This window comes from Panthera pardus, unplaced genomic scaffold (genome assembly GCF_024362965.1).
Source record: "Panthera pardus isolate Hobbes unplaced genomic scaffold, ASM2436296v1 HiC_scaffold_22, whole genome shotgun sequence".
NCBI lineage: Eukaryota > Metazoa > Chordata > Mammalia > Carnivora > Felidae > Panthera > Panthera pardus.
Genome location: NW_026526788.1, coordinates 54140489 through 54159373, shown reverse-complemented (window position 1 = coordinate 54159373; position 18885 = coordinate 54140489). Strand labels below are relative to the sequence as shown.

At 47.2% G+C, this 18885-nt stretch overlaps 1 protein-coding gene across 50 annotated transcripts in view; it reads left to right on the top strand.

The window, feature by feature from the left end:
- The window catches only part of SORBS1 (sorbin and SH3 domain containing 1), a 229060-nt gene that overhangs the window by 181754 nt on the left and 28421 nt on the right, over positions 1-18885 (top strand). For 26 of the 50 annotated variants that reach the window (XM_053909754.1, XM_019445175.2, XM_019445162.2 and 23 more), the window contains 4 exons: positions 9004-9176; positions 9721-11196; positions 11865-11950; positions 15050-15217. In XM_053909754.1, coding sequence (XP_053765729.1) covers positions 9004-9176; positions 9721-11196; positions 11865-11950; positions 15050-15217 — 1903 coding nt within the window. The remainder of the gene's footprint in view (positions 1-9003; positions 9177-9720; positions 11197-11864; positions 11951-15049; positions 15218-18885) is intronic. The other 24 variants (XM_019445185.2, XM_053909757.1, XM_019445184.2 and 21 more) reach the window with 3 other exon arrangements.

Sequence of the window (18885 nt, the reverse complement as noted above, 5' to 3'; positions counted from 1 at the left end):
AGCAGCAATTTGATTATGTTCTTCAAATTATTTTTCTGTTGTCTCTTCCTCTTCTAAATTAATTTTGTGATGACTTGTAGTATTTTTGATAAGCTTTTTCCTATATGGGCATCTTTACCTTTAGGATGTGAGTCTGTCTGAGTTTGGAATCAAAGTTCACTCATTTGCTGGTTGTTGGTTGGGGTGTGTGACTGAGACGGGCCACACTGGATATAAAGGGGAAGGGGCGGGGAGTTGGGTCCTCGGGCAGCACCTCTCACGGGGAAAGGTGGAGCCAAGAGGGGGCTAACTTGCGAGATGTGGATTTATTTCCTCATACCAGTCCAGATTCTGCCTGGGTGATGCGTGCACACTCCACTCCACGGAGTAGCCGCCAGTCTCCTTTCCGCCTCCCTAGACCATCCTGAGCCCTGTGCCAGATTACTTGCCACACGGCTGACATGTTCCAGTGCCGTCCCCTACCCGTCACCTACCCGGCACATGGCAAGCACTGAGCTGGTACAGATCGGCCCGGAGCCTCCCTGTCCCCAGTGTTGGCACCTCTTAGGGCCCTTGTTCTGTTGCTGAATACCTGAATCATGCTCTTGTGTTAAGAACACAAGATAATTTATCTGTTGATATATTATCAGCTCCCTGAGGGCAAGGGCCGCATCTCCGTAGTACCTGATGCACCCAGTGCATTTGGGAGCTTGTTGTGGTGGGAGCTGCTTCTCGTCGCCATCGTATCCGTATCTCATTCTTTGAAATATGATGAGAAAAGGCACAACTGGTACCTGTCCCATTGGCATCGGGTAAACCCCACAGTGAGCAAAGTTCACCTTTGCTCAAATAGAAGCCTGGCTTAATCTGAAAGCTGAGTCCATGGAATTTCTGGCATATGTTGTGGTCACTTGGGAATGAATGTCCTACCTCCCTTGCCAAAGAAGGCATGCTACAAGAGTAGTTTCATTTGAAAATCAATCAGCTGGGTTTAGGGTATTTCAGTGGGAAATTGGAAAAAAATCTTAATTCTTTTAGTATAGTCACCAAATCTCTGGCTAGATCCATTCTGTTCATTTTTTCCCTATAAATACGGGTTAAGATTATGACTAAATTTACCCCAGAGCGTAAGAAATGGAGAAGCTACATTAGGACAGCAGCTAGAAGGGAAGTTACCTGCTTTCTTGGAAAAGTCCAGGCATAAAGTCTGTCACACCTAATGCGGGTTTGGTCATCAGACCAGCAGTGCGATAGACCTCAGAGCTCAGATATGGTGTCGGGACCCCCTTCCTGAGCTCCCTCCACTCGGGGCTCTGAGGCTCACTGTCATTAAGGAGCTAGTTGGGCTGTGCCTTTGGCTGTAAGGATGACAAGTCCCAGGCCGTCTAGGTCCCCAGAGATGTTCTTTCAGAGGTGACATCCACCAGATGACCTTAGGCTACCTGCAGGTAAAGGGCGTCTTCGAGGCCACAGCTCCCTGCAAACTCTCCGTGGTCCCTGGGGCCACCTATTTGTCCCCTTGACAGTCTTGACACAGCCCAGTGATTGCTGGGCTGATTGCTCCAGATCTTTCCCTGCCCCTACTGTTTTCAGGATTGCCCAGTGTTAACCCTTCTGCCTGGACTCCCCCCCCCCCCCCACCCAAACCTCCTTTCCTTTCCCCATCTCCCCAGAGTACATGGCACAGAAGAGGCTGCTTCTGGTGGCCGGGTGAATAAATTGTCAATGTGCCTTAGTTAATGGGTGAATTCTTACTGGATCTAACGCACGATGTTTAGTGTTAAAATAAGAGCATAAGATACAGTCCCTTAGTAGTTTGTGGGCAAAACACATACCCGGAAGGATGTTGGTAGCTGAAAAGGCAAAGTGGCAAATGAATGAAGGAGGTTAAAGGATTAAAAGTATTCAGGTTTGGGCCCCCTAGGGTTCAATCAATATAATAACTTAATAAAATAAATCGTAAGTAAAAGTTTTCAGAAGAAAAAGCAGTGCCCACAGGCTGTCAAAGTTAGGAGCACAGGTCTTGAGTGAAATAATTTTAGTGACTTAATTGAACATGTACTATGAGCCAGGCCATATGGTTAACATCTTATGTACGTTCCCTCACTTAGTCCTTTCACCATTCCAGGGTCAAGTGTTATTTTTGATGCCCATTTTATAGGCAAGGAAACAAGCACATAAGGCCATGTGATGCCCACAATTCCACAGCTGGTACCCAGCCGAGCTATAGCCAGAAGAGGAATAATGAAGTTCTAGGAGAGTGGATGATGTTGGCAGTAAACTCTCATCTGCACCGTACTGACTCAGAACTGGGCAGTAAATTCACAGAAAGCAAGCTACAATTGACTGGTTCTGAGGGATTAAAAAAACAACGTAGGCAACTATTTGTAATACTGTGTTAGCAGGATTGAAGGGGGCTAACGCAACTGCTTAAAAGAGCACGTGGCTTTCAGACGTTCTGAGTATTTGTGTACCTAAAGATATTTGCTGTGTTCATTTATCAAGCACTCTTATTTATGTCACTGAGCTAGGTCTCCAAAGACCTCTGTTTCAGCCATAGTCTGGCTCTCATGAGCTACTTGGCAGGAATACGTGAGTTTTATCTTCCTGCTATCCTACCAGTTGGGGATTTTTCAATAAGTCAGGCTAGGTTTCCTTCCAGTTTGTTTCAAATGAGTAAGGTTTTTCTGTATTTGGAATTGGTGGGGAGCCAGCCTCAGCACACTTCCTGACACTCGGGGAAGTGCACAGCAAATGTTTGCTGAATCAATGAATGTGCCTGGGAGTCTTTATTAACTAGCATCCAACTTGCTCAGCACTGAGGCCAGCAACTTTTGAAGACTGAATCTGGCCCCTCTGACTGGATAGTTGGGAAGGACGTGTTGAAAGAAACATTGGCAAGACTTGACTTAACCCCAAAGACTAAAGGAGGAGTCACAGGACAGCCCAGGTTCAAAAACATTGGGATTAAAAAAAAAAATTCTAGATTGATAGATAGATAGAATGAGTCACTAGAGAAGTGATGATGTTGTTTTAAATCTACGTTCTTATCATATCTTGGACAGTTTAGAATTCTATTAATTAACATGACTACATATCACACTGTTAAAAGAATGTGCATACAGAGAGGAAGAAATTCACCCATAGCCCCAATATCCCAGTATAACTACCAGTCCTTACTTTCAAAAAATATATATGTATTTGTTTGTTTGTTTTATTTTATTTTTGAGGGTGGGGAGGGGCAGAGAGAGAGGGAGACACAGAATCTGAAGCAGGCTCCAGGCTCTGAGCTGTCAGCATAGAGGCCAACATGGGGCTCGAACCCATGAACCATGAGATCATGACCCGAGACGAAGTCAGATGCCTAAACCAACTGAGCCACCCAGGCACCCCCAAAAATATATTTTTTATGCTTGCAATCACAATGTCCAATTTTGTATTTTATTTCCCTAGAGTTATCAGATTTTAAGTCAGCCCTGACTTAAGATCTGATGATTTTCATCATTGTCATTTCTCTTTTTATTTGAGAGAGAGAGAGAGAGAGAGAGAGCGCTCACATGCACACACAAGTGGGGCGTGCCCACGAGCGGGGAGGGGCAGAGAGAGACACAGAATCACAAGCAGGCTGCGGGCTCTGAACTGGCAGCACAGAGCTTGATGCAGGGCTTGAACCCACAAACTGTGAGATCATGACCTGAGCCAAAGTTGGATGCTAACTGACTGAGCCACCCAGGTGCCCCTCATCGTTGACATGGATTAGCACTAATTCTTTAGCACTAATTCATTTTTTGCTTAACTAAAGAGGCTTTTCTCTATTTGGCCAGCAAGTGGCACTCAAGAGCACGCTGCTTTTTCCTCAGAAAACACTTTCTTTTAACCTAAGATCAAAACACAAATTTTCACCTGAAGAACTATATGAAACTCTCCTGGGCCTTGAAAATGTTTCAGAAATCTGCATGTAAGCATTTAATTTTATAGAGTCATTTATTCCACTTGTATTTATTGAAAAGCAGTGCTAGGCACTGGGCATGCAAAGATTAGTTAAGATGAACTGCCTGCCCTCAAGGGGCTCAGAGTGTGATGGGGACACAGGCTTGTAAATCACAATTAGAATCTGGTGTGGTAAACACAGTGCTGGGACCCAGAAAGAGTAACAATCACATACTGTAAATATAAAAGGTAATTTTTTTCATGCAGTACAAAGGCTAAAGATTTTCTAGACTTCCTCCTCCAAAGCCACAGTTAAAAAGTTGCGCTTTTTTTTTTCTTGCTAAAAACAACAAATGGTTCTGAACAGTGAATTCCATGAGGCTGGAATTTGTCGCCTGTTTTGTTCCCTGTTGAAGCTCCACCTGGAAGAGTGATTCACACTTAATAGATGCTCAAGAAATACTTGAGTGTATAAAATGAGCAGTGGAATGAACTACTGAGAGCTTTTCTAGAAATATCATTGACAATGATTTGCAGAGATGACTGGAGGGAGTCAGGGCGGAGGAGACAGAAGTGGTGGTGAGGCGGTGGCAGGGAGGTCAAGGGAAGGGACTGAAGTGAGCTGTGTAGGACAGGGAGGAAGCAGGACTTGGTAACCGGTTAGGTTTGGGGAGCAAGGAGAGGGAGAAAGGGGTTGATTCCCTGGGCTTTTTGTCTTGGGCGAGAGGAGACAGAAGAACAAAGTCGGGCTTGGTTTGGAGCATGTAGGGGTTAAGATGCCTGAGGAACACCGAGGTGGAGCTCTCCAGAAGGCACTTCAATGTATGTGTCTGGAGCTCAGAAGAAAGGTCTATATGGTAACAGGTTTGACAGTGGATTTCTTGGACAGTCTTACCATACTTAACAGTTTTACAGGTGAAAGAACTTGAGAAACAGCTTGCTTCCCAGCAGGTTAGCCTTAGCTGCTGCACATTGCCTTCTGGAGTCAGGCTGGGGTCCCCCAGAGCCCACCTGGTCATACAGTTGCAAGTAGTTGGCCCTAAGGGGATTACTCCATTCTCTCACTTTATTCTTCCAGCGAGTGTTTTCGTTGAATCCCCTTGAAACTCAGCCCCCTTTGCATCTTAGCCAGAGGGCGAATTGTCTGGCCTGTCTCCTCCTGGCCTGCTGCTCTCTTTGAACTGAAAACTGGCTCAGCCCAAGCTGCTGAGAGCTGAGCTCCAGTGCTGAACTTGGCTTGTTTTGTTATGTGGTCGGTAGCTGCCAGTGCTGATTGGGCCTTTCTCATCAGTCCGGGCTTTTCTCATCCTCTCTGATCTCTTTGAACACAGTAAAGACCCAACAACTCTGTGACCCTCAACAGTTGCCTTCACCACTCTGGCCCTCAGTTTCCCTTTGGTGCAATGGGACAAATGATGTCTGTCTTTCCAATAATTAGGAGATCTGATGGACAGCTTACATTTTAAAGCATTGTTCCAGAACTTATAGGAGACCCCAGTTGGGAAATTTTACACATCTGGAAAAAGCATGTTGGCTTTGGTATCAGAAAGAAAACAATTAGCTATAGCAAATCCATTCTGAGAGGTTTCCTGAGTTGCTGGTTTGTCATTCTGGTGGGGAAGCAGGACAAAATGGTGATAATGGATGGAATGAAGCCAGAAAGTGGAGTGGCTGCAGGCAGGAGGGGATTTCTGACAAGTAGTGAGGCTGAGAGGTATGAAGTCATGGCAGAGTGATGACCAGATGAAGCTGGGCAGACCTGGAGAAGACCGTGTTGGAAATTCTGACCGAGGCTGAGGCACTTCAGAGGACAGCAGGGTAGAAACCTCCTTCAGTCCCTCCCCGGTGCTGAGGGAGGTCTGTGAACCCCAAACCAAGGCCAGCAGGGCTTAAGAGACTGTCCCGTCACCACAGCTGAAGGAAAAGTCAGAAAATGCAACCAAAAAGAGGGTAGGCTCTAAAAGGGAAATTGAGATAAGGGGCAGATTTATGTTTAATTATGAAATTCAAAGTTAAAGCCAGTAGTTTAGGGCTCCTGGGTGGCCCAGTTGTTAAGCATTTGACTTTGGCTCAGGTCACGATCTCACTGTTTGTGAGCTCGAGTCTCGCATCTGGTGAGCTGGAGCCCTGCATCACGTAAGCTCAAACCCCAGTTCAGGTGAGCCCCGCTTGTCTGTCTTTCTCCCCCCACCTCTCTGCCCCTTGCTCGCTTGTACCCTCTCTCATTAATTAATTAATTATCTAATTAATTAATTAAAGCCTGTAACTTAGATGAGCTTGCATTTATTTAAAGTGGCACATAGTGCCACCAGCTGGTAAATCACCTTTATGGGTCGTCCTGCCTTCTAACTGGAGTTGACGCCGTGTCAATCAGAGGGTGGGGAGGAGGGGTGGGACACTGTTGAGCACCCCTGCGGGTAGAAACAGGAGAGCCAGAAGCTGTGTGGGTGGCAGCCCTTGTCCCCGGGCCTCTGAGCCTGGCAGAGCCATGCCTCTGTCTCCGGGGGTGGGAGTGGGCACCTCCAATCGGGGACCAGGGTGCCAGTAAGGACAGCCAGCCTAGGCCTGGGCCGTGCCAACTCCCTGCAGTCTTACTGTTGCCACCATTCTGATGACTCCATGGTCCCTGATGTCAGGAGCCAGGAGCCTAAGTAGATGTGATGAAATTCTTATACTTGTGAAAGAATTTCTAAAAACATGATTGTATAAATCGAAGCAAATCCTTAATCAGATCACGTGTACCAATTTTACCATCAGAGAATTTGACCTCATACTCATTCAACAAATATTATTTATTGAGTGTATTCATGGACCTGCTCGCGGGCCCCCTGCCAGTAAGGGCACAGCCTGGGAGAAAGAGATTTGTTGTATCATGCCCCTTCCAGAGGTTTCTTCTCTTGGAGACACACCCTGGAGGCTGCTCTGTAGACCCAGTTCACTCGCATGCTTTTAAGTTCTCAGCTTTGAGAGTTGATTTTCTTTCCCCTTAAGTGTTCAGTAATGTTCTCCTGTCTTGGCTGAGAAAAGGGGAAAAGCATTTGATCCCCTGACATGGGGCCAGAGAGAGTGAGGAGAAGGACCTCGGGGAATCCTGACTCCCCTGGGCAGTCTCCTGAAATAGAGCATGGAAAGCTTTGGAAGCCAGTGGTGGGCACATGGTAAGGAGCTAGGAAGTGGTGGCTACCATGAGGGATGTCACCAGTGCTAGAAGCAATGGGATTGCTCAGCGGAACTTATGTACCCTGAGGTGCAGACATGGCCTATTCTACCAGAGTCTCCACCTCTTTTCCATTTCTGACTCCTGGGCTCCAGGGCCACTTGTCACAGGAGTACATTCATGGCAGGTGACACTTGACAGTGACACAGAGCTCAAGCATCCTCAGGACTCCTGTGCTGTGCAAGCCTGGGCTCTTGGAAGGCACTGCCTCCTCGGTTGTAGGGAAATGTTACATATAAAAATACAGTGGAGGGTGCCATGTGGTGCCCAACGACAAGGCTCAAGTTCCAACGCTGCCATTGCACGGACGGTGGCTGCTTGGACAAGTGCTGATCTCTCAGTGCCTCCTTTCCCCATCCAAAAATGGGAAAAGTTGGATTGTTTGTGAGGATTAAAGAGAGAATGACCGTCAAGCCTCCCCCATACACAACTGTCACCACGTTGTTGTAGAGTCATCGTTGTCATTATCTGTGACCCCGGGGACCCAGAGGCTGTGTCATATGTAAGAATAATCCCATCATCGATGGATGGGTAGAGGGAAAGAGATGGATAGGTATGTGATAAGCAAATGCAGTCCAGTGTTCTGTGTAGAATCTGGGGGTCCAGAAGATACAAGGGTTCACTATATAATTCCTTACATTTTTCTATACACTTGATAATATTCATCATAAAATATTGGGAGAAGCAATTCCATCTTCAGAGCTAAAAAATCCATACGGATACTAGTAAACCGAATTCAGTAGGACTAAAAAGCAGCCTAGCAGAAGCCTGAGTACTTTTGTGGGAAGGAGGTCATTCTCTATCTGAATGAGTGTATATGTGTGTCTCCGTGTGTCAGTGGGTGAGGGCGTAGAAAACAAGGATTAGGGGAAGGGAAGGGCTCAGTGAGTAAGCGCTCTTAATTTTTTTCTGTACCCCACCTCATTCCTAAAAGGATTTGTGGTAACTTGCAAAAATACCTAGAATTTCAACAAGATAAAAATAAACAGAAGATGCAAATGAGCAAGAGTTTATACTCCTATTATATTTCAAAAGGTTCTGACTACAAATTTTGAAAGAAGCTGGTGCAAAATGTGGCTGGGATAGTAATGGCATATAGAATCCCAGGTTCCCCTTTGGTGACCGGTTTTCCTGGAGACCCAGGATAATTGTTGACTTCAGTGCTCCATCAGCCAAAGTGCTTGTGAAGAATAACCCAGAGAAATAATCCAAGTGGTAAACTTGAAGTCACCAACTTTGGCTGGCAACATGTCAGAGGAGGCTCCGCTCATGTCTTCAGCTGTGCCATCTTGTCCCCCAGCACCCACCCTGCCCTCCCCGCCCCCTTCTCCCAGCCCTCCCTCCCCAGACAGAGTTTCTCAGAGTTACTCTTTTAAAGCACAGAGGCCGTCATTTCTTTTCTTTCCTTTTCCTTTGTTTTTTAACACGTATTTATTTTTGAGAGACAGAGGACAGAGAACTTGAATGGGGAAGGGGCAGAGAGTGAGAGGGAGACACAGAATCTGAAGCAGGTTCCAGGCTCTGAGCTGCCAGCACAGAGACCAACAAGGGGCTCAAACTCACAAACTGCGAGATCATGACCCGAGCCTAAGTCGGCCACTCAACCCAATGAGCCACTGGGATGCCCCCAAATGCCATCATTTCAGTTAGAGCACTTTGCTGTTCCAGCACGATTCCTGAGCATTCAGGGGCACCCTTGGGCTTGTGTTGTCTGAAGAACTCTAAGTAAGACTGCCCTTTAGAAAGGACAGTGCTTGATCAGGATGCCAAGAAGTGTGATTCTTGCCCTCAGGTGGTAATGTGCTTTTTAGAAAAATGTTAAAAATTCTAACTTCCATTCTTTTTTTCTCTCTCTCTTAAAATTCCACTGTCTTTAGTATATATTCTTCCAACTTCCATGCAGTGAAGAGGGAATCCGATGGGGCTCCCGGGGATCTTGCTAGTTTGGAGAATGAGAGGCAGATCTATAAAAGCGTCCTGGAAGGTGGAGACATCCCTCTCCAGGGTCTGAGTGGGCTCAAGCGACCCTCCAGCTCGGCCTCCACTAAAGGTAACTGGGGGAAGCCTGCAGGGCTCTGGCTCATCCGCACGGTTATCTGGGTGTCTGTCACCCATCCACGCCCGTTATCAGGATGTCAGCAGTGGGTGACTTCCAGCTACGAGGATATCCTTTGCCTGCGCAGGTCCATTTCCAGGCCTTGGAGGCCTCTTAGTCCCCTCCCCTAGTTTCTCACCGGCCATTTTTCTTTCTGGTATTAGTGGCTTCCCTTCCTTTGAACCCCAACCTTGCTCTCCCTAAAGCATCTCTCTCTCTCTCTTGTTCTGATTCCCTTTTCTGAGAACGGAGCTGAGCCTTAGCTCCCATAACTCCAGCAGGGTGGCCGTTTTCCGTTGCATCTTTGCACCTGCTTTGCAGCACAGATTATTTTGCTTCCGGACATCGACTGGAAACTAAAAACAAAAAAAACAAAAACAAAAAAAACACAAAACCCTTATGACAAATGAGCATGTGACCTCTTTTTTTTTTTTTTTTTTAAAGCGGCTTTCAGCTTTAACCTAATGGGTCTGTTTATTTTATTCTGCATGCTTTCCAGTGGATCGTAAAGGTGGGAATGCTCACATGATTTCTTCATCTTCAGTTCCTAGCCGAACGGTTAGCACTAGCAATGCGTTAGGCCCCTTGTGTAAGCACAAGAAACCCCTGTCCGCTGCGAAAGCCTGCATTTCGGAAATCCTTCCCTCTAAATTCAAACCCAGGCTCTCTGCTCCCAGCGCTCTTTTGCAGGAACAGAAGAGCGTCTTACTGCCAGCAGAAAAGGCTCAGAGCTGTGAGAACCTTTGTGTTTCACTGTCTTTGAATGATTCCAAAAGAGGTCTCCCCCTCCGAGTGGGCGGGAGCATCGAGAACCTGCTCACGCGCTCCCGGCGGGACTGGGACAGCAAGTCGAGCAGCACCGTGAGCCTGCAGGAGTGTGGCACCAGCGCCAGGAGGCCCTGCCCTCTCTCCAGAAGGGCCGGGTTGCAGTTCACTATGTTCTATCGGGACATGCACCAGATCAACCGAGCTGGCCTCTTCCTGGGTTCCATCTCCTCCTCAAGCGTGCGAGATCTTGCCTCCCACTTTGAAAGGAGCAGCCTGACATTGGCCAGGGGTGAGCTGGGCCCCAGCCAGGAGGGCTCAGAGCACATCCCCAAGCACACCGTCTCCTCCCGCATCACAGCTTTTGAGCAGCTGATCCAGCGGTCCCGGTCCATGCCGTCCCTGGACCTGTCCGGGAGGCTGAGCAAGTCCCCCACGCCTGTACTGTCCCGGAGGGGCCTGATCTCGGCCCGCTCGGCTGAGTCCCTCCTGGAGTCAACCAAGCTCCGTCCCAGAGAGGTGGACGGGATGAACCCCGGGGGGCTCTACGCCTCCCCGACGTGTGGCAATATGGCCGAGCCCACCTTGGGCTTCAGGGGCCTCGTGCCTTCTGAGCCCCTCTCTGCCTGCTCTGACGAGCTCGACCACTGTTCAAACGTCTCCAGCGACAGCAGAGAGGGCAGCAGCGGCAGTGTCCACGGAGACTTCCCCAAGCACCGCCTCACCAAGTGCAAGGGCACCTGCCCGGCCTCGTATACCCGCTTCACCACCATCCGGAAGCACGAGCAGCAGCAGACCTCCAGGCAGCCTGACTGGCGCCCAGATCTCAGAGGGGACAGGAGCACACTCCTCAGGAACATCTACCTAATGAGCCCCCTCCCTTTCCGGTTGAAAAAGCCCCTCCAGTACCACCCCAGGCAGCCTCCCTCTGGTGACTTCTCAGCCCCTCTGGCAGGCCAGAGGCCACACTTCCCCAGCCAGCCCCATCAGGACGAGACCCCCTCTAGGGGGAAGCCCTCGGTTCCCAAACGCCTGTCTTCCCGACACACCATGGCGAGGCTGAGCCGGATCTTGGAGCCCCCTCAGGGAAGACCTGTGGTCCCAGAGGACTGCCTGAGGGCCTTTAATAATGGCAACTCCATGCCGTCCTCAGACCACGGCCTGGACAGGAACAACAACCCACAAAGTGAACTGGGAACATCCCTTGGAGGTGGCCTTTGTGTATTTGCCCAGTCTCCCCTCACCCGTCTCTCCACTTTGCTTGCTTTGTCCCCTCCTCCCGTGTGCCCTTGGTGCTCATTTTCTGGTCTGTCCTTTGTTTTCTGTTTGTTTTGCTTGGCAATTAATCATGGCTCGTAGTGGCTGCACTTCTTTAAAAACAAAGCCCCCCCCCCCATGTCATTTAGACTAACCACCAAACTCTGTTTCGAAAGAAAAATTGGCCGTTTAGCTCATCTGAGAAATTGGTCCATTTGAGCTCTTGAACCCCTTGCAGTTCACACCAATCCTCAGTCCCCCTGCGGTTTTTTGAGAGGCAGCCTCTCTCAGTGGCCCTGTGTGTGTGTGAGTGTATGGTGTGTCCCTGTAAGGTCCTGCACGCCTCTTAGTAGGGACACTTTTCAAAGAAGGTCCTCTCTCTGCTCACTTTTTGCCTTCTGATTCGTTTTCTTTGTATTAAGCTAGTTTACAAGGAAATCCAAAAAGTGGGGCTGAGGGGGAAGGAATTTGGTTTTTCTTGTCCTTCAGAATTTGATTATTGGTCAATAATCCATGATTGTAAAAACTTGATATTTATGACGGATGAAAGGTAAAATCTTATCCCAGTCTGGTTTCCCACTAAATCTTTGCCTGTTTTAATTCTACTTTGTTGTTTTGAAGATTCAGAATCACCAAGACATTTTATACCTGCTGATTATTTGGAATCCACAGAAGAATTTATTCGAAGGCGTCATGATGATAAAGAGGTAAATGCCATCTCTAAAATCTCTTAGCTCTTACGCAGATAAAAAATAGGAAGGAAGCAAACATTCTAGTCATCTGTCACAGAGGTGACCTGACCTAGCAATGGGAAGCAAAAATTGGCATTTTCACAAATGGGTGTTTATGTAACCTAAGCTCAATTGTTCGCTTCTCCAAAAAGTAGGACTTATTTCGCCACAGGCACTAGGTTGGAAATGCCAAGTCTCACTAGCGCCCCTGCAGGAGAGGTTCAGAAAGAGGCTGCCTACCACTGCATGAGGGGATCTGGGGTTCACTACTCTCATCCCCTCCCCATACCCACCTTGGTATTCTCTAAGGAAACCCACCCACGTGTTTTCCCATACTGCCCACCCCTCTTTGGCACAAAGCACAACTCATACTGGGAAGGGTGCAGCAGGAGAAAGAGGAAACAGAAATAATAACCACCATGATACATTTTATAAAACAATTTGACGAAGTTGCCTTTAACTCAGGAGGAGGAGAGACACCCTAGTAAATGTTGGGGAACCCCCCCCCCCCAAGAAATTCAGGACGCACACATCTTCTCGCAGCTGCTGAAATGTCTGTACTGCAATGGAATGACTGACAAGGCAGGGAAAGGATTTCGGAAGAGGTAGTTCTGCATATCGGCTAAATGGGCAAAAATCCCAAGCTTCTTTTGTGATAAAGTGGTGTTATAAGGCATGCTTTCTGGCCTTTGCATGCCCAGGGGAAAGGGTCCTATAGATTAAACCATCTCCAATGACCATTTTCCTGTATCAAGTTAAGAAGTGGAAGAATGGCTTTGAACCTGGTGGCAGTAGGGGACAGTGTTCACGTGTATGCAACTCTGGCCCCTTCCCTATAGTCTGAAGCCCTTTTCCTATTTTCTGTTTTGCTGAGCGGGTTCAGAGTTAAGGCGGGTTTTCCTTAAGGATTTAACGTAAGGCTGACCTTGAAGGGGGAGGGGTCCTGGATGATGATAGTCATTGCTGCTGAGACAAAAAGACCATAGTGCTCCCCCTCTCCAGGCATAACACCATATTCATGAAGATATTTACACCTGTCCAGGGGGGAGAAAACAAGGAAGCATTTGATGTACAGACTTACAGTGAGTGTCCGTCAGGCCACAAAACTGTTTCATTTCTAGTCACTGTCACTGAGATACAAGGGTCCCACCTATGTAAAGTGAAAGAAGGTGACATTCCATTTTATTAGTATAAACACTAGTAGCCAACATGGAAAGCTTTGTGAATAGAACCGTGCCTGCCACATGGGGGGCATATTTTACTCGGTCGGTTTACCAATTGTTGTATTATAAGGTGCGTTCACAAGGTGACCAGCTTGTTTGCTGAATAACGCTGGCTCACAAATCCTTAAGAATGTCGTGTCTTTATTCACGGTATTTGCCTTCTGTGGTTAATCTGTGGGAATGATGGATTTGTTGAGGTCAGACTCAAGCACTGGGTTGGGAGCTTTGCTCCATTGCTGTCCACTTTCACTGATTTTATGTAACCGTGGCCCAAGCACCAGGGACGTGGCAGCCTCAAACCTCGGTCCATTACCATTGATACAGAAACAACTCACACTTCCAGCTAACAGAGTGTCGGTCTTGACGTTTTTCTGTGCAAATGCTTTATTCCTAATATTGATGATAGTGGCATTTCTGAAAGTGAGAACATGTCAGTCCTAGAAGGGACATTAGTAGTCCTCTGGCCAAGCCCTTGTTTTAGCCAGGAAAGGACTCCAGTGGGGTAGAGACTTGCCCAAGGTCACGTAGCAAGTTAACTGACACGAGAGGCACAGCTGGAAACCAGGGCTCCAGATTCCTGGGCCGGTCCATTTTCGACAGCACCGGGCTTTGCAAAGCACTTTCTCACGTGTTTTCTCATTTAATCTTTACAACAACTTATCTGAGCACTGGACATCCCACAGCCATTTAATGAGTTGTTACTTGATTATTTGCAGACCCTGGAGAAAAATGGATAAATCAGGCCCACCATCCTTTGGGGCTGGATATCCCTTGAGGCATTTAATTGCCTGCTGGAAGATGACTAATGTCTTATGAAAATGTTAAGAATGACCATTTCTAACTAATGCCTTTCTATAAGGAATGTTAATCTCAGGAATGTGCAACTGGTAGGGAATAAGAAGACACATTAAAATTCTACTCCATAGAATTTTCAATAGGAAATGAGAACATTTGGTAAAATGCAACATTGTTGAATTATTTGAAAAAGCCTTTAAAAATAGAAATAGATGACCATTTCCTTAACCAAGGAGCGTGTATTTCTTCTAAACCCAGGTACCCATATTCTTCATCTTCTATGTTTATATTCTACATCACTCCTTTAAACTCAGCTTCACTTCACCTAACGAAGAACAGTTAAGTAAAAAGTACAGTAAGAAAGTAATTGATGTTGTCTGCCAGTCACATAAATAGCTTTTAGTTCACATGCAAAAGCCTCCTAAAAATTGTGCCCGGAGGAAGCGTTGGCCAGCCGATAAGGGGTGCCGTATTTTCTGGAGTGGGCATCTCTACAGAGCATATTAGAATAACAGACTAAGGAAGCACAAAAATGACCTAGTTGTCGTAGGTCCTGCATTGTAAGGGCCCAGATTTGGGTAGCAGGAATCAGCCAGCCCTGGCCCCACCAAGGGAATACACTGGGAACTCATCACTGCCTAAACGAGGTGAGGCTCGCACTCCCAGCCCCCCACCTCCAGCCCAGCATGCCTGTGAATGCTCCGGGCACCTCCCCCTGGGGGACCTGGGCTTTGTTGCCATGTACTGGGGACAGGAGGCTTTTGGCTGAGCCAGAGGATGGTTTTCCAAGCAGTGTAACTGTCTGGAACTCGTCCTTCCCCCATGTCCCAGTGCTCCCCATGTTTCCCGTGCAGTGCTGTCTCCCTCCTACACGGAGCGCGTGGAGTGTGGGTACACCAAGGATGTAGTAGTTGTGGCCATAAAGCCCGTCTGACGCCTGCCCCTCAGAACTTCCTCCCTATTGATCCAGCACCTGTCTCCTCAGTTGTGTCGTTGGCAGTTTTCCAATACCCTGGACCAGATGATTCACTGCCCATTTTATGCAATTTCATGGCAGAAACTTTTAGCGGACCAGAGACGACTTAAGCGTGAGCAAGAAGAGGCCGATATTGCAGCTCGTCGCCACACGGGCGTCATTCCGACGCACCATCAGTTTATCACTAATGAGCGCTTTGGGGACCTCCTCAATATAGACGATACGGCAAAAAGGAAATCTGGGTCAGAGGTCTGTTTTGGTCGCCTCAGTCTGCTGCTAGACCCAAAGCGATACTTGCCTCCCCTCAGCATCGCCTTCTGTAGGCCAAATTAGTTCTCCAAACGGCATCTGTCATCCTGGCTCCCCCATAGGCTTGCTTTGGCTCTTCTGCGGCTGGTCATGGACATGAGTCCCATTATGTCCTTGCTCTGTATGTTCAAGCATGCCTGGCTGTGGGACCGGGATCCGCTGGCACCCCCCCCCCCCCGCCCCCACTGCATGCCTTAGAGCGTCGCCTGCCTTCGTGAACCCAGTCCTCTACATCCTGCATTTTATCATGACACTGTGCTGCCTGTGCATTCTGCCTAGAAACTTTATATTTTAGTGCGTGTGCGTTAGTAACTGCAGTGTGGTCAGTTATGAGTCTTCTTTGAAGAGATGGTGTTGTGAAACTTACTACAAAAGTTCGCAAGCGTTGTGTTACTTACGCCATTTACACAGGTCCCGAAATCTCAGAGAATGAAATTGCCGCTCAGTATTAACTGATGAATTAATTGTAAAGGGTGTTTAGCGGTGCTACAGCCTCACTGAAAAACTTTGAAACCCAAAGAGTTTTGCAGTTAGGATAAGCCCACACAGAGTGAGAGAGCCCTCTGAGAGACATTGCGTTTGTTCCCTTAATTTTGACATTTCTCAGCTGAGATTATAAAACTTAATATTACAAAAGGCACAAAGAAAGCATAAACCTTTGAAGTGATTTTTTCTGGGCCTTGGCCTCCTGCACTAAGATCAACATGTTGAAATTATTTTTTTTTAATAATTTTTTAATGTTTTGTTTATTTTTGAGACAGAGTGCAAGTAGTGGGGGCGGGGCAGAAACGGGCTCTGTGCTGATAGCAGAGAGCCCGATATGGAACTCGAACTCACAAACCGTGAGATCATGACCTGAGCCAAAGTCAGGCTCAACCAACTGAGCCACCCAGGCACCCCGACAACATGTTGAAATTCTTATGCTGGCCAAATGCTGTGTCTTGTGTCAGGGTATGTTTTGCCATGTAGCCCTCAGTGGCTCCCTAAGGATTAGCTCCTTTTGGGGAAGTGTGTGTGTCTGGGGCTTGGGAGGCAGGGAACTGGGCGAGTGACACCAAAGCATATATAGTTTTATAATCTTTAGATGTAATAGATTGATATTCACATTTCTGCCTTTTGAGTGACAGAGGCACTGGCTATTCATCAAATGGTTTTTGTTCTGTTTTTCAAAGAAGTGGAAGGTTTCTGTGACAAAGAAAAGAACCAGAATGAAGGAAGGAGAGCAGGGAAGGGGAAAGGAGGCTCTCAGGTGATGGAGAAAAAGAAAATGTAACAAGGAAGAGGCAGAAGTTGGCAGGAGTCACTCGGATGCCAGGGAAAGACAGCCCCCAGTATTCCAGCTCCACAAAACCACCCTGTTCCGAAGGCTCTGGTGACAGATTATCCGCATTCACAGGCCCACCTGCTTGCAAGTGATGGAGAGGAGGGGAACCTGGAAGGCACCAGAGGGCTGCATGGTTACAGGTGTAGGTAATACAGGCACGTGAAAATGCAGCTAGGGCAGCACAACCACGGAAAGAAGCAGGCCAGCTGCCTAACCCATCCTGCCTCCCTTCCAGAGCAGTGATTGTCAAACTTGAGCGCTCATCAGAATCTCCTAGGGGCCCATCCGCAAAGGTTCTAATTCTAGGGCGGGCCCCAAGGATTGCATTTCTAACCACTTCCCAGGTGATGCTGATGATGCCAGTTTAGGGACCACGCCCCGAGAATCACTACCCTAGATGTTGACTGACAGACATGGGAAAATAGGGACCAGCAAGTCCCGGGTGCACAGGGCTGTGTAGATGGACATCAGCCCCACTGAGGAGAACCCGAGTGACCACCAATTCTGTGCGAGACCCTGTGCAGAGGCAGAAATAGGACTCAGGCTGTGTCCTTGGGAAGCTGGGAGTGTAGTGGAAGAGGCATCCTCCTGGCAGTTGTGTCTGTTGTAGCAAGTGACAACGTTGTACAAGCCGAGAGAGGGAGGAATGGATTAGGCCTCAGGGAGACAGAGACAGATAAACAGGGCAATGATGCTCTGTATAGGCAACAATGACTCATGACACGTCTTAGCAGCTCAATGGAATCAGTGTTTCTCAACCTGGAGTAATGTGTGGATTCTGTTGAATGGGCAAAAAAATTTTTTGTTTTCACCAATCCCCAGTATTGGCCTAAGCCAGTTTACAAATTAAGTAGTAAATTGCACACCTGTAGAACTCAGTTTAACCAACAGGTGATATCATTTTGCCTGAACTCAGTTGCCACTCAAAGTGTGAATATGGTGCTATTTGGTATACATTTTTTAAAGTTCACACAGCTCTACAGCTGGCTGTCCTGGGGTAACCACCACGTTTGTTTTTTTGTTTTTGTTTTTTAATTGGAATCCCTGAAATTTTTGTCCTTACAATGTTGGTCATCTGGCCTTCTCTTGCGAACTTGTCATTTATCATTCATTCCACATCTTTCTTATTTGCTGGCAACTATTAAATTGTGCTCTTTGGTCACAGACAGATACAAATTCGGGCACTGAAATTGTGTGGCATTGATTATAAAGTAGTCGTTTAGTTGACCTGTACTATATATGTGAACAGATAGAAACATCGACGTGAAAATGCAAAAATAAATTCCTGTGGGGAATTCATCACCCTAAAGAAAATTCCTACAAGATCCCAGCTTTGGGGGCCTTCACGTAAGGGACATATCACTGAGGGGTTTTGGACCTAACCCTAAGCTTGATGGAGCTTTTAAATACCATTTTATGTTCCTCACTGAGTCTCCCATTTCCCACCCCCCACCCCCCACTTTGTCCTCTAATATTGAAGAGGAAGTGTGTGAGACCACGTTAGGAATTGAGAGTTGATCTGAGGGACACTTGAGAGGCTCGGCCAACTTCAAAGCAAGGAAGTGACAGACAGAAATATTTGAGAATGTTATTTGTGCTCTTGCGTGACCGTAGATGGAAGCGTAAAGAACACAAAGTCAAAAGAAGCTTTGTACGTGTAGGAACTAGAGGTCAGACCTGAGTGTGGTTTTGGAGGGAGGGCTGGCGTGACTTAGCAACAGACTTGAGGAACTGGAATCTGAGGAGGACTTCCAGGCCTGGGGGATCCAGAAGGAGAGGAATACCCAAAAGGGAGGGAAGTCCTGGAGAAAGAGAATGAACTCAAGGCTTGCTCTGTCTGGCTTTTGAGGTGATCTCACAGAACATGAGTAATATATGGAGTCAAAGATGACATGAGAGGTGAATCAGGGTTTCATCCACTTGCAAATCATAATTTTAAGTCAGAGAAATAGAATATGTCCCCCAAAGATGGAGACAGTAGATAAGGAATGTCTGAGGACTTCTGAGTGGTGTGTGTGTGTGTGTGTGTGTGTGTGTGTGTGTGTGTGTGTGGTTGTTGTTGTTGTTGTTTTTAATGTCATGGTCAGCTTTGGGGAAACAGCACTTCAGCTATGAGACTTTTCAAAGCATCTCTTCCCCAAATCTGGCCCTCCTTGGGGAGATTCTCATGCATGACATAGTTGATCAAACATTCATCTAATGTTCTACTGAGGTCAGATAAGTGGAATTTGGCCCAGATTTCTACACCAGAATGAACTAGTTAGAGTGAATTTTTCTGCTTTGC